The sequence below is a fragment of the Poecilia reticulata genome, chromosome 9 (genome assembly GCF_904066995.2).
Source record: "Poecilia reticulata chromosome 9, P_reticulata-male-v2, whole genome shotgun sequence".
Lineage (NCBI taxonomy): Eukaryota > Metazoa > Chordata > Actinopteri > Cyprinodontiformes > Poeciliidae > Poecilia > Poecilia reticulata.
Window position 1 is genome coordinate 10,357,686 of NC_088838.1, and position 15,862 is coordinate 10,373,547.

The 15,862-nt window shown below is 39.8% G+C and overlaps 1 protein-coding gene across 1 annotated transcript in view; it reads right to left on the reverse strand.

Moving 5' to 3' along the window:
- The window catches only part of LOC103470631 (transmembrane protein 132C), a 163,416-nt gene that overhangs the window by 75,950 nt on the left and 71,604 nt on the right, over positions 1-15,862 (reverse strand). The window contains exon 3 of the mRNA XM_081610519.1: positions 842-988. Coding sequence (XP_081466645.1) covers positions 842-988 — 147 coding nt within the window. The remainder of the gene's footprint in view (positions 1-841; positions 989-15,862) is intronic.

Below are 15,862 nucleotides of genomic sequence, written 5' to 3' on the forward strand. Positions count from 1 at the left end.
TGTCTAACTGCTCTTAAATAAACCCCCTGCGCAACTTTGATTATAAAGTAGAAGTTGCAGTCAAGTGTCTTGTTTCCTTCAAGAAATAGTTTCAAGTTTGCTAAGCGGAACGAAGGCTAAAGAGCAAATAAGCACGCTTTTTCCACCCGGCCTCAAATCATCCTATAATCCATAAAATTACACCTGTCACTAGAAAGTTAGATTTATTAAAACTACTTCCTGATCCGAGGAGGAAAAAAACCATTAAAACACACAAAGGCCTTCAATCAACACTTAATTAACGCAGCAACCTTTCCCTGGTGCTGGCAATCACGTTCCCTATCTGCCAGATTAGTTTAAAGACGTGAATGCAGATTAGAAATGGCCAACGGCCCGAGAGGCTCAGCAGTGTGAAAAATATATAGGCAAATAAAAAAAACGAGAGCAGGGGAAAAGGAGGGGGGGGGGCAAGACGACAGGAGTAAGAGAGAAACGGAAAAAAAATGAATACTGCAGAAGTCAACTTTCTGCTGCCCACAGTTCTGTCATGTTAAGCGTGTCATTTCAGCAGAGGGGAACATCGCGTAGATAACTGTTCGCACTGTGTATTTCAGCGATTGTGTGTCCCTTACAAAATGGGAATCATCAGTGACAGCACAGGCAGTAAAAAAAAAAATATATATATATATATATATTTGGAGACGGCCTCACGGGGCCTTACAAAGCCATTTTTTAAGACGCTGTTACCTTAAAGCGACTGTGACACTACAGCAGACGGAACACCTTTACTTACAGCAGATTGAGTTCATTATGATGCAAAACCTGAATGGATTAGTTTGAAGCGAAATAACTTTGTGCTGACCTCTGCTGATCGTAAGTGGACTCCTTTCTGAGGCAGTGGAGGGTTACCACGCGATGACCTTCACTCCTCAAGTCCTGGCTGACGATCCACTGAGTGGGGTTGCTGGGACGCGCCCCGAGGAACGTGACTCCTTCTTTTAATTTTACCCTGTGAAGAAAAAGTAAAGAAAGAAAATATCAGTTATTTACATAACTGGATGTCTGTGTGTTGTTGTTTTGGCATTCTGGCATGGAGAAGTCCTAGAAAATTGTTTTGCAAGCTTTTCTTTGGTACACCACATCCAAATTTAGCTTAAGCAAAAAAATTAAGAATGTTGCTTAGACAGAGTCCAAGATCATGTTGTAGCAATAGTAGAAGAAGCTTTTCCAACTACTCCCTGCAGAAATAAGGTACAACAAAATATAGCTACTTTTTTATTTTATATGCTGTACATATGTCGTTACTATTATTTCTATATTTCCAAACCATGCACAGTGATATTTTGGAGATGCGACAGTATTTGTAGGAAACTGAAGGTTTCATCATTGAACATTTTGACAAGAAGTCTTTCCTACAGTTGCTGCATTTTAAATGATGAAATTTGTAGCAATTATTCAAGTTAATACACTTCTGAAAAAAAAAAAAAACTATTTGTTTCTCTGATTTAACTTTTTGTAGGCATATGTTTGAGTAAAATGAACATTGTTTCATTTATTTTATATTTAAACACCGACAACATGTCTCTGAAATTCCAGGCAGAAGTTTAGAATTTATTTGAAGAAAATGGGAAATGGTCAAAAAGATGCAGCACTTTCAGACCTGGAATAATGCAAAGAAGACAAGTTCATATTCATTTAGAAACAACGATACTAATGTTTTAACTCGGGAAGAGTTCAGAAATCAATATTTGGTGGAATAACCGTAAGGTTGTCAATGGGGTTCAGTGCAGTGGTCTCTTCATTTTTTTTCCAGAGCTGTATATTAAACAGGTGCTCAAATTTAATTATGCCACAAACAAATTATAATCTGCTTCCAAAATACAAAATGCACCTGTCATTCAGGTTGCTGGGTTTTTACAACGGAAGATTACATAATGTGATGCTTTATTCCACTCTAAAATATGTCATTGGAAGTTTATAGACGATTATATTTTCCTTTAGGAGTTAATTGTGAACATTTGCAGAAAGTTGTCTTGGTAATTTTCACTCTTTCTGAAGTCAATACTCATTGTAAGTTAAAGAAACAAAGCAGAGAAGTCTGAAGACCACAAACTCAGGCTAAAAGTATATATTTTTTTTATGTTCTAAAGCAGATCCAGCTCATAGTGCTGCTTTGTGTGGTATTGAATAAGACGGGGTCAGACCACTGGAAGTCTGAGAAAAAAGCAATACACTTTTAAAATCAATCCGGAAACAGACAGGAAGCCCGTGAAGAGAAGTCATAAGTGGAGTGATGTATTCAAGTTTTTTTTTTGTTTTGTTTTTTTTATGCCTGTTTAAAAGACAAGCTAGCTGCTGATTTTGATGAATAAAGCTGCATCATGTCTGCCTCAAACACCGCTGGCGTGTATATTTGCTATGCTCCCGAAACAACACGGCATGAAATAATCAAAGTAAATAGCAATTTGATTCTGCAGTCTGCCATCTTTGGCGAATGTTTGCCATAAGATCAGGCTATACGTTGTAATTACAAGCCTGTTAACGCTTGCTGTCCTGCTTTCACCTCAAACAGTAATAGATTCTCTCTTGCAGTATGAAAATGAAATTATGGAAATGTCTCTTCCTTTTTCTTTCTTTTTTTTTTGACCGATACATTTACAGCATCTGAGGTGTCTTCAGCTCAGGGGAGTACAAAGGAGAGAACTGTCTTTGGGAGCAAATGAAAATGTAACATGGAGTACAATAGACCGAATGCACACAGTCTAATTTGAAGGTAAAAGCACCGACATACAATATATTCAAGTCATGGTTGCAAAACGCAGCACAGTGGAAGGTCTGTGTGATGCTAGCTAAGACTGACAGTGAAGTACAATGATTGAAGAGCCGACTAAATTATAACAGAAGGCCAAATCACTTTCCCTGTCCAATCCATACCAGGTTGGCAGATGAGACCAAAGACGGGGCTTCGCTTTCATCTTGAATTTGTTGCTGCCCTTTTTAGATGCAATTGCCTATCTGTCATCCTATGAATATATCTGCCCTCTCCAATCAAGCCCATTTCTTTGATGTGATACCTCGCGCTGTTGGGCTGCAGGTAGCATGTGAGAAATGAAAGTGGAATCTGTGATCAACACTAAATCTAAGGGTCACTTAAAAAACTGTGTGTTACTTTTTTTTTCCTTCCTCTGTTTTGTCGTATAATAATAATTTAAAAAAACATTCGCATCCAACCTTAGTTGGTCAGAGATACAGCATGGTTAAAGTGTGTATATTTATTTGCTACTTTGATTAACTTACTGTGAACTGCATGTTTTGCCACCTAAACAGCTAACTGATCCCACATAAAAAGACAAAATAATCTTGTCATCTAAACACATAATTATCTTGTACAACATGTAATCTAAACTCGGTCTCCTCCTCAGCCTGACTGGTTAACAGGATGACAAAGGCAGTATGGCAAGCACAAAAATAGGAGGTTTATTCAAAGAAGAAACACAGTTCCTTGGTTTTCCAGTTAGGTTAGGGCTCCTCAAATACTTTGTTTTACCAAAAATTAACCAAGCATTTGCTACGTAGTCCCATAAGTAAAAGTAAACAATTGGGACAACCTTGCAGTTTTCAGTATGGCAACGTCATGTTTCTGACATGTTTAAGTACGTCTATGCAGTGCTGTATAAAGTTCTTTTTTTCTTATTATAGTAGTAATAATACTAAAAATAAATCTGATTTTCATTTGAGAAATTCTAAACCTCTTCATGAGAAAAGAGGGATCAAAATTAACAACAGAAATTATTTATTTGAAGTTATACTGAAATAAAAAAAATTTTAAGGCTTACTTTTTTTTGGAAATTTCTCTCCAAATATTGTATTTATTGCTCCAAACAAAGTAAATGTGGAGAAGGAAATCTGACTGGTGGGATGTGTACAACTGGAACAAACAAATAAATAGGAGCTGTGGTACAGTCCTCAGTCCTCTCATGGTCCCAGTGGAGGAAGCCGGTTCTTTTATCAGGTTTTGTTCCACCTCGGTGGTCAGGATGTCTATCAGTGGCTTGTGGCGTGCTCCCAGAATGTTTTAAACACAGCTGAGTCTCAAAAGGCAGCCAGTCATTACTCCACAGTCCATAATATGTCCACAGAGCATTTGGTGCAGGACGGTTGAAGTGTCTTTTATTGACTAAATGGTCAATTTGGCCTTGTAACCTGTAAGCGTCGGGACATTCCTGCAGGTGAGACAGCAGGCAGACGGTCCCAGTCCCAGTCAGACGGATGTTGAAACAATCCCCAATCGATCAGCTGCTCCTCCATATTGGTGGAGTCAGGAATAGCAACACCAATAAGACAAGTAAGTACATAAGTGAGACGGAGAAATAAAATTATTTAGATTTTTTAAATTTCCCATCTCAAAATCAGTGCTTTGTAGAACAGGCAGTTGCTACATTTACTGCTGCAGGATGTGTCTACCGGCTTTACACATCAATTAGAATTATCTCTGTACTTTGACTGGGCCATTCTAAAATTTGAATGTGCTACTGTATATCTAAGCTGTTTTATTGTAGATGTGGCTGCATGTTTAGGGGTTAATACCATACTGGATGGTGAACTTCCGCCTCCGTTTCTACTCCTTTGAAGCCTGTTTTTTTTCATCCAGGACTGGGCTGTGTTTAGGCCCGTCCATCTTCCCATCAACTCTGACCATTTTCTGTCTCCTGGCCGAGGAAAAGCATTTGATACGCCATTTTCTTTAAAAAAACAACTCTCTTTTTGTCACTGCTCAATAAAGGCCAGATTGTGGAATGTATAACCAATAATTCTGCTGTCAACATATTCAATCCCAGCATTATCCATGGGATAGTGATGTATTCTGTGGCTTTCATGATGCTGATTTTTCACTAATGTTCTCTTAAAAACAAAACAACAACAACAAAAAAAAAGCCCAACACCTTCACAGAACAGCAGGATTTAATGCTGGCTGACTGGATTCTGTTGGGTGGTATCGGAGTAAATGGAGCTGTTTCACTTTTAAAAACTCGCAACTTTTGTTTCCACTTTACAATTATGCAACGCTTTGTGCTGTTGCTTAAAAAGCACAAAGCATTGTTTGAATATTGTATTTGAAGAGTATTCAAATAAAATACCCTTTTTTTAATGTGTGTCAAAATGTCCTAAACTACTGCAAAGCACTCTGCAGCGGCTAATTGGTGGTCAGGCTTTACTGGGTGCAGTGTGTAGTTTGTAACTTTGTACAGTTTTCTTGTGAAGGAAGGTGGGACATGGTGCCAAGATATCAACCTGAATCAGCACTGAAAACAAAAATACCCCTTGGAATACCCTGCTTTATGTAAAGCAGTAAAATGGAACTGAGATTCAAAATGATTTTCTGTAGGTCAGTGGATGTGCTGCACCGGACGCAAATCAACAGAATGGGAGCTACAGATGTCCATGATTCCTGAGGGAACATGGACATCCGTAGCTCATTTCAGAATTAATCCACTGAATGCATTTCAAAGCAAATACTGACAATGTCAATTTGACACTCGAAACACCGGATCTCAATTTGAGTAAAGCTTTAAAGGCGTTTCATCAATTAGTAATAGAACCAACCAATTTAATTACTGGAGTTTACATGACTGTTTGTGTCTTTTGGTTTCAGTCAGCTGTCCAGCAGTGCTCAGCCACAGGTGCGGGAGCTTCAGCGGAGAGCTCCTCGGTGCTTCTCACAAATCTGGAGAACATCCGAGTCTTCTTTGGGAACAATTTCTAAACGCCCGAAGGTGTCATGTTGATCTGCTCGAACATTTTGGCTCAAGTATAAACGGCAAAGGAGATGGGTGACGTGTAAATCAAAGCTAAAACAAGAACCAAAAGCCTCATTGAGATGATGTCAGAATGCCACTATCCACAGTGAAACAAGTACCGAGATGGACTGAGAGGTCACTTAGACAGGAAGTTACCAGTGTTTAGAAAAATGATTAAAGTTTGCAAATGCAGAGAGGGAAAAATATGTTGCATTTTGGAGACATGTCCTGTGGTGTGATGAAACTTAAGTTGAAGTGATTGACCACAATGACTATTTTTAGATTTGAAGGAAAAAGAATGAAAGGAACAGGCACAGAGCATTATGATATAACTTTATTTATAGATATTGGTCGGGAAATTTAATATTGGGCAGAAATGGGTCTTTAAATGAACGATGAGCCAAATTATGCTAACCAGATTTGTAACAAAGAACAACAAAATCTATGTTTTGAAGTCCTAATGTTGATCTTATGGAAAATTTATGACTGAAAAGGCAGTTCCACCAGTTACAAAATAAATTTGTCTATTTGTATGACTGAAGAAAGATTAAATTATTCTAGAATTTTGAAAATAGACGATTTTGGTAGTGAGAACAAAAAACGGGACAGAAATATCTTAGCCAGAGAATCAGGAAATGAACAAAATCCTGGATGAAAAAAAAAAAAACTGATCACTGCACCGCTTTTTCTGGCATCAAATAAAAGAACTTCAGTGGAAATTTTAGCATTTGAAACTAGGTCAAAAAGCTTATTTCAAAATTTTTATGCAGTTTCATAAAACTTCTGTATATCTTAATACCAGTAACAAGGTCATGACTGGTATCAAAGCAGCTGCACACAATAATCGCAATGATTGTGTGTACTTTACAAACTCCACAACACGTGTGGACAAAATGTTGTTTTCGTAGATGCCGAGTGTGTTACAGTGTCGTGTGGCTCTCAGATGAATTTTCCTGCAGAAATGTAGTAGAAAACACCATCCCGGTGCACCTGGGCTCTTCTTAATGTCTAAACACGTCTCCTGGGGAGGCATTGTGGCACACTCATCACACTCTTTTGATTACCAAGTATTATATAACCAAAGTAGGTAAAGAGACAAACAGCCCACAGAGGGAAGACAGTGAAGAGTGCAAAGAGACGGCAGTGTTTAGCTGACAGTTTAAAGTAACACAACATGCCGCTTTCAACGCTGTCAGCAATCACAAGAGACCTTGACGAGCCTTCATTGGCACCACACCAAATCTGAGCTGAAGTGAGCTGATAAAAAGAAAGACCATCCAGGCAGTGCACGGCAAAATCACAGAGCACAAAGTGGCGCATTCACACTTCAGAGGCATTCTGTGTCAACTTTACCCTTTCTCAGTTGAATCCCGGACAAGCCATTGAGATCTCTCGATGCCGTTTCTGCTATTCTACCCTTTTCTCCCACCACTCATTCTTCCTGAGATCTGATTGAGTGTTTTGAATTTCTCCGAAGCCTATATATATAATAACGACTACCACTTAGCGTCACGGTGCGAGAAATAAATGTTTCCGAGGCGAAATTCAATAAGATGGAAGGCCGCATGACAATGGGAGTCCCCACAGCCAGTGGTGTGTGTGGCCTGGCTACTTTTCAGCAACACCCGGGGTCTGTTTCCTCTTGGCCCCGGGTTGCTCCTTGTTCACATGCATCACAATGCTACTCTGACTATTCTCCCCTACCGAATCCTTTGGAAACCACACGCTTTCAAAACGAGCGTCTCCACAAGGAGGATTCCATGTTATTGTACCATCCCGCCTACATAAACTGTGTGCAGGGAATGCAGCGGCTCAGCAGGGAAGACGAAGAGGAGCGAGGCAGTGTGGGGGAACGACAGAGAGACAGGCAGGACAACGGCGCTTTGTGATGGTTTGCGGCTGATGCCTAATGGAATAGTTTAAAAGACTGCAGTCGTCTATGACTGCACTGATTTGGCTTACCGATTCTGTAGGAGAAGACAATGGGATGAACTCCCATGTATCAAGTCGTAAAATGAAAAATAAAAAGTGGCATATTCACTGAAACACCTACACTCCAGTCCCAAAGAGATATGGGAAAGCATAACTTGCTTTTCTCAAAATACACCGATAAGTTACAAAACTTTTGTGAAGTTGTAAAAATTCTAATAAGGGAAGAATCTGAAATGTCTGTTCCTGAGTTAGTGCTTGTTCTTCTGCACCGCCTTGCAAAATGCATTCCTAAGCCTAAACTTTTTAAATGTTCTTGTCACATTATCGCCACAAACCAGTAACTACAAAGTATTTATTGGGGTTTTATGTGACAGACTAACATAAAGTTGCATATATATGCAGAGTGGAAGTGGAAGAGTTTGAAATAGAGCTAGGTCGTAAAAGAGCATCCTGAGCTTTGAAAATGTCACAGAGCACTGTTCCATTATCCAAAAAGTGAAAGTATTACAGAACTTCAAAACCTATCAGAAACATACCCGACCACATAAACTCAAACTGGTCATATGATAGTCTGTCACAAAACTGACCAAAAGAAAACCTTGCAGAGGCTACAAATGACTAGAGCAGGTGGAAGTTTACCTTTAAGAAGTGCAACAGTCCTAAACGAACAAAGGAGCGCTTTAGATCAAAGTTAATGTCAAGGCCTAAATCCCACTGAAAATATGTGGCAAAACTTGAAAATTGACATGAAATAATTCCTTTGATACCATCTGACTGAGCTCACACTATTTTTGCAAAAGGTTGGTCAAATTCCCAGTCTTTACATGCAAAGCTGGTGTACTTGTAGCTAGTTTGAACAACCTCGCACAACACTTTCCATATTTTTTATTTAAAAAAATAAAAACCATGCATTATTTTTCCATTTCACTTCAAAATGATGAGCAACTTTGCATTGAATGTCACCGGAAATCACATCAAAACAACACAAATGAAGGTTGTAATGTGACAAAATTGAGAAATTATTTTGTCACATTACAAATTAATTGTAATGTATCAGGAAGGCATTGCACGTTAGCACCTTTTAAGCCATAATATATAATAAGAAATGTATGAATGTTTTCAGCCAAATATTTTTTAAAGCCTGATTGAAAACCATTTGCAACATATGGATGAAACAACTGAGATATTTTCTGCAATGTTAATATCAAGAAGGGGAGAAATGCAGTACTTCTTTGCTGGTAAAGCTCTGATTTAATGAATGCTCACATTAAAGGCCAGCATTACATTTACCTCCTCAGAAGAGGTCTCACTGCTGCAGATGCCCCAGCTCAAGATAAATGTCCCCTACTGGAGCTCACTCAAATTATGCTAATCTAGCTGTTTAGTGCAATATTTTTTAAACTTTTCTCTCTTTTTTTCTTAAAGCACACTTCACCAATTTTGTACTCAGTGTCATCAGATCAGCCTGTAAAGAAAAGAGAGGTGAGAGAGCCAAGATACGAGTTTTGCTAAGTCAGCTCAAGCTTAAGTCTACTCCTATATAAAAATCCCGAGGGGACTGATTGGATGAAAAGGAACTTAGGTTGCAAGAACCGGAAGATTAGAGATTGTTTTGTCCTCTGCTGTGTCTCAGCTTGACCATGGCTGGCCTAAGGTCAAAGCCCGAGTGTCACAGCATTAAAGAGCCGCTGACAAAACTGCAGACTTCAGTCTTATTTCTGACGTTTTTCCTTTGAATCAGACTGATTAAAGAGTGTCAGTAAGGCCAAAAAAGTGCCATAAAGTACCCCCATGGGGAACTTTTTGAAATTTTGACCCATTACAACAACAAACTTTAATGTATTTCAACGGGATTTCAAGCGATGGACCAATATAGATATATATTCAAGATGAATAAAAAGAGTATACGATACCTAATTTTTTTGACATGTAAAAGCCGAAATGTTTCACACAAACTTCAGTCTTCGACTTTTTGCAATGCTGCACAAAAATCTGATTGTGAACTCGTCTCTGGTGTTTCCCTATGTCAGATGGAATAAACTGTAACGAGGACGGCTTATAGCTTTCTTATACATCCAAGGGCTAAACAGAACATCTGGATTTATACTGAGATTAAATTATAAATTCTATTCACATATAGAAAAATACAGACTTTAAAGAAAAAAAAGAAGTCAAGTAAAGAAACAAGATGCTTATTAGAATCAATATTTGAAGCCCAAACTCAGAAAGTTTAAATTTAAACCACATGAGAAAACATTCGAGAGTAAACATTAGCAGGCCAGAGGAAGGCCAATGTTGATTTAGAAAACTCATGAAGATTCATTAAAAGTGTGATATGAGTATGAATCTGAGACTGGCAGACTGTCTGCTGGCTGTCAGCATGGCCACTTCAACAAATTATTCCTCACCGTCTTAGCCTCACATCAGCCTTTTCTTCTCGCATGAATAATTCATCCGCTTTCTCTTTTTAGCTGTCCCAATGTCAAATTGAGTGAGTGGTGAAAGAAAAAAAAAAAATAGAGAAATTCCACCTATAACAAAACAAATATTAGCGTCTATCCAAAAAAAGCATAGATTGGAATATTTGAGCTATTTATTCAGAGTGACAGAGCTGTTGCAGAAAGTGCGGCAGCTTGCCAACAAGGATCTAAAACAATGCGAAACATTAGGCCATTACGCGCCTTCTGTTTGTGTCGGTGGGGGAGCCGCTAAGTGCTGGTAGCACGTTCCACAATAGCGTTTTACCCACATGCCAGGAGACAGATTTCGTTGGTCTCTCATTCCTGAATCGCACAGCAGAGATTATAGGAGCGCCCACTGTTTTGCTGAGAGACCATAAAAGAGAGGCAGAAAGCATTAGGATTGGAGATCTGTTTGCCAATTACTTTGCCTTTTGTGTAGACACGGTGTGAGCAAAGAGAGGGGAACATCTAAAATCCCATATGAAGAATTCATGTGATTGCTATCATGGAGCGAGGTTTAGTGGTATCCTCGCAGAATGTGTCCACCTAATTGGATTTTCACGACATTCAAGTGCGCGGCAAGAGAGAAAACATCGTGCTGGGGGGAAAACATCAGAGGAGAGAAATGGAGATTACCGGGCCAAGTGTTCTTCTAAAGACGTTTTACTTTCATATTTATCCTTCTCAGACTTTCCTTGTTCTGTTTCTTCAAAAGGAAAAGGTCTCAGTTTTAAGGAGAATCAAGTTTACGCACTTCAATCAAGCAGCGTGTTGTTGGACTGTATATTTAGGATGTGTTTGAGAGAGCAGGTGATTGAGCCCGTGAAAGCCGCTCATCGTTCATTCTCATTTGGTTGATGTCAGTTGACAGAGTTTGTTGCTGGAGTTGACATGATTCACGTTTTGCACACATTTGACTAGATGACAGAGTTTCTACTGGGGACCACCTGTAGATCCCTTTACAACAAAGTTACTATTTAATTGCTTATTTAATTCCGTAGGTAATTCTTCACCATTGGGTAAAGCAGCCAAACTAAATGTGGTGCGTATGTAACTTTAAGAAGGAATCTACTTGATCAGATCTGGGATCAGACATGGATTCCAGCTCATCCTTGGGTTGGATGTCACACAGAGAGTAGTGCAGCTTGTGTACAAAATGTTGTTTCAAACAGTTCAACATTAAATGCTTCTTTTTTGTAAAAAATATTTTTGTTCAAAAAGTCAGATTGACTTGTAAAAGCATAAACATCTAAGGGGGTGAATACTATTTAAAGGCACTGTATGAATACAGTTGAAAGAATGGGTGTCAATGGGTGATTTCCTATATTGAGTATTTTTATAGTTGCTAATACAAGATCAGAGTCAAGCATATTGGCAAATGTTTGCATAAATCATCCTGAATATGAAACGCAGCATCAACAGACATTTAAGGCCTGGAACTCTAAAATACCAGGTCACAGCATCCTCACTGTCAAATTGTGCTTTTAACATTCTGAGAACTGCACTCATTTGGAAGCAACCTGTGATGAGCGTTTGACCATTTTTCCACTCCTACATCACCTTTACTTTGCAAATGTAAAGTGACTGCTTGATATTTCCACTCTGTCTTGTATGGAGGCAAGCAGCAAAGCCCAGACTAATCTGCAGATGAATGCGTGTGCAGTGCAGGTAAACAACGTTATATATATATATATATATATATATATATATATATATATATATATATATATATATTTTTTTTTTTTTTTTTCATTCTGAGCACAAATGCTGTCAAAAATCTTCCACGCTCTGGAGAATCTTCCAGTGCAAATGAACGCATATCTATACATGCCAACAAATGAATAGCCACATATGTGCGTCGGTGCATGTATGCACCTAAACAGAAACAACACCCTCAATAGCAGCACATTATAAAGAGATAATGTCACAATGTTGCCTGGGGCAGAAAGAATCAGCCGTACCGTTTTCATCTCCCTTGTACTTTTTTTTTTTTTACTCTCGTTTTCAGTTTCAGTTTTAAGAAAAGACAAGACGTAAAGAACCTCGTGCCCAGAGGAAAAGTGCTGCAAATGGGGATCCATCCTGTAGGCTCCAGCTCAGCTGCCAGCACACCGATGTCTCATTGATGAGTTCATGCGGTTATCATGCTGGGAAGAGTCAAAGGGTGTGTGAGGTAACCTCGGAAGATCTGGCACATATTCCTTTTAGGGTAACCTGTGGGCTCAAGTAGTTTTACAAGCAAATATAATCAACGTGGCTTTCACGAGAAATTTGCAAAAATGAAAACACAGCAACAGAGCAAGAGAGAAAAAGAAAATGCTTTCGAAGCCTTTCGCTACACCAGGAATCATCAGAAACTCCAATCCTTGACTGCAACTGGCACTGAAAAGAGAGCTCGATACGTTTGGAAAATACACTTTGTCAAATACATACTAAAAACCATGTAACGTTTTCTTCAAACTTAACGGCTATACTCTGCTTTGTGTTGATATGCTGTAGTCATATCATGAGCAGGACTAGATGTGGTTGTTGACATCTAGTCCTACGCTTCTGATACAGCATGAGGAAGACCGAGGACACTTGGTCCTTGTGCTTAGCATTCAGCCTGGTATCAGTTTCTTAACCTTCCTTCAGAAAAAAAAAACACCCCAGGATTGTTTACAACAGCCCGTGGCTTCCTGTCTGCTCTCCCATATCCCTTCAACCCCCACCCCACCTCCACATCTTCTCTTCCCAAGGGGCTTCGGGGAGTTGGTAAAAGAAGATAAGCTTTGTGTTGTGGCAGAGGCAACTGACACCGCTTCAACAACATGAGGATTTAGCCCCACGAGCACAAGAACTAACACGCTGCACGTGAGGGGAATCTCCGATGAGCGCCCGCACCCATCCGCTCGTGTATACCTAAGCACGAGGTGCCACAAAAACCTCCAATGCTCATGCTCGTGCAGGCACATTGACTCCGGGTGAAACGTGCGTAACAGAGGCACCCGGGAGTTTGCATAAAGACACAATGAAAACACCCCCCACAACCCCCTCTGGCATGCCTTGCTCTAGTGCTCACAAAATTGCTTTTAATTGGTGTAGGAGAATAAATCAATGCAAATCATGTTTGGAATGCTGGTGATGGGAATGAGGAAGAAAAGGCGCTGAGGAGAAAAGAAACAAAAAGCAGAGAGCAACAACTGCTGCCAGATCATCACACGAGGCCGCTCCTGAAATAGGAAACAAAAAAGGACCGATCCTGAACTATAGCTGCACAAAGGCATTCTAAGGGCACACTTTAGATCTCAGCAGACCAGAAGACAATCTCGACAAAGAGAGTAAATAAGCCCAATAAGTCATAGAGAATCCTCAGGGAGGCAAGGGGTGCCCCCGGGGCGCTCCGTGATTCATCCCTCACCCGTTCGCCCCGCAAGATGCTTTGATGAAAATTAGCTGTCAGTCTATGGCACTCATCTGATCGACACAACTTCATCCGCAGCTCACTGACCTTTACGGAGAGAGCAGAGGAAGCGCGGCCGCCCGCCCCGCGCCCAGATCAACACAGTGAGGGATGAAACAATAACAACCTCAGACGCTCAACAAGATGACACAGCACGGAGCTCGACTTCCTGCCGAAAGACATGACTGGAGCAGGAAGGGTCGAGGTGTACGGGACGGAGCTGTCTGCATGCGGTGCGTGTGATTGTGTCTCAGGATGTGGGTGTGTTTCTGTTTAAAAAAAAAAAAAAAAAAAAAAAAAAGAAGCAGCAGCGTCTAAAAAAAACAAAAAAAAAAACATCAAATGACATGAGGGAGATAAAATATCCCAGAGCACAGACCAGTGGGATGCTGCTTTACAGACAAATCAAATGAATCAAATCAAACTTGACGAATGGAGCACAATCTCCTGTACGCACCGTCTTGTTATCAAACGCTCACAAAATGAAAATTGCTTCTCTTCTCTCCAGTTACTCCGGCGGAGTTCATATGCTTTAAAATATTCAATTTGCGGGCTCACCAGGTAAAATCCATTAAAGCCAGCCAGTAATGTCAATTGAATTAGAGCTGCTCCATATAAAGCGTGGGATCTCCCCGTTCCGTTAGCTGAATGGCTCTGCTGGCACCTTGTTTGGTAGCACAAGGCAAATGGGATTAGGAAGAGACGCGGGCTGCTAATGTAACAACATAATTCTTTAAATCACACAAAACTACAGCGAGCCACAAAGAGGCCAACGCGGCTCAGAAGGAGGCATTATGGTCTATTAAAAACCCCAAATCCACTCTGCATAAGTGGCTCCAGCTCAATGGCCTGACTAGTCGATGTTTACATAGAGACACAGGCAGACAAAGTTTAATATAGTAGTTGAATGTAATAATTTAAGCAATGTCTGGCTCATTTGCCGCCTGCTGTCACGCTCTGTGTGCTGCAAGATGTTTGGCGAGTGCGCCGAATAGAGGATTTAATATATACGGACATAGCTTTTTTTTCATTTTTTTTTAAACTGCTGCTCAGTAGTAAAATGCTAAAAATCACGAGGACAGTAAAATTAGTCCTGAGCAATACGGTGGAGATGTTAAACTCTGAAGAGCTAAAGTGCTCTGCAGAACTCGGAGGAAATGCAGAGTTCACAGATTAACACGTTTCTAGAATTCTCTGATTAATTTCCCTTCTCGGAAAAATATCGTTATAAGGTCCACAGCAGCAGAGATTTTTGGGTTTTTTTATGGGTAAAGTGGATGCTTTACCCATAAAAATCCTTTTTGAAACACAGGTGTAAAGTATTTATGACGGCTACCAGCTTTGTGGGGTTTTTTTTTATCGTCACTTCACTATCAATGAATAGGACTAATAATCTATCCTCAGACGGAAGAGACCTTCCTTCTGTGTGTCACTAGCAAACACACTCCCATCCCTTGTAATTTAATTTCTAAACACCCTTGCATTACCCTGGTTATGTTTCGTGTGCATTTTGACTGCTGTGTGAAAAACTCTGCTGTTTATGTAATGTCAACACCAACTATGATTGCTGCATGGTGCTGGGGAAACAAAGCTCCTTTTTCTTTTCCAGAGTGTAATTGTTTTTACTTCAATCTTCTTTACTTCAAGTGTAAAGAAGGTCACATTATCTAAAACATAAATCAGAAATGCTATTTTGTGCTGCTGCTGCTTTAAAGACAATAATAAAAACAAGGTTAAAAGGTCAAACACGTCCACAAACGTCCTGAAATCAAACAACAGCGTACCTCATAAAATTTAGAGTACCTCATAAACTTGTGACTCCAAATTGCATTTGGAGTCACAAAATAACAGTGTTTAGCATTGAATCAGAAGCTGCGAATAACACATCTACTTTAGCATCGGTAGCCGACCACAGTGTACAGACCTATTTTCTCCCAGTTACACTCGAATGACAGGTGATTTGTGCCAACCTGAGTGGATAAACATCAACCATTTACATCACTGCTCACTGTGGTTTGCTACATTAGCAAAAATTCATTCAGTTGTTCCTATTACGCTGAGGCATCCCCACTGCTAAAATGATTCTCATGTACTTAACCCCAACTTCAAACTCCTCTTTTTTTTCTTTTTTTTTACATTTTTATTTATTTGTTTGTTTTTGCAGAGTCTGTTCGTCTCTTCGGCTCTGCACCCAAACTGAGGCGGGTTTTCAACTTTGACATCCAAGTTGTGATCAATGCTGGATTTGC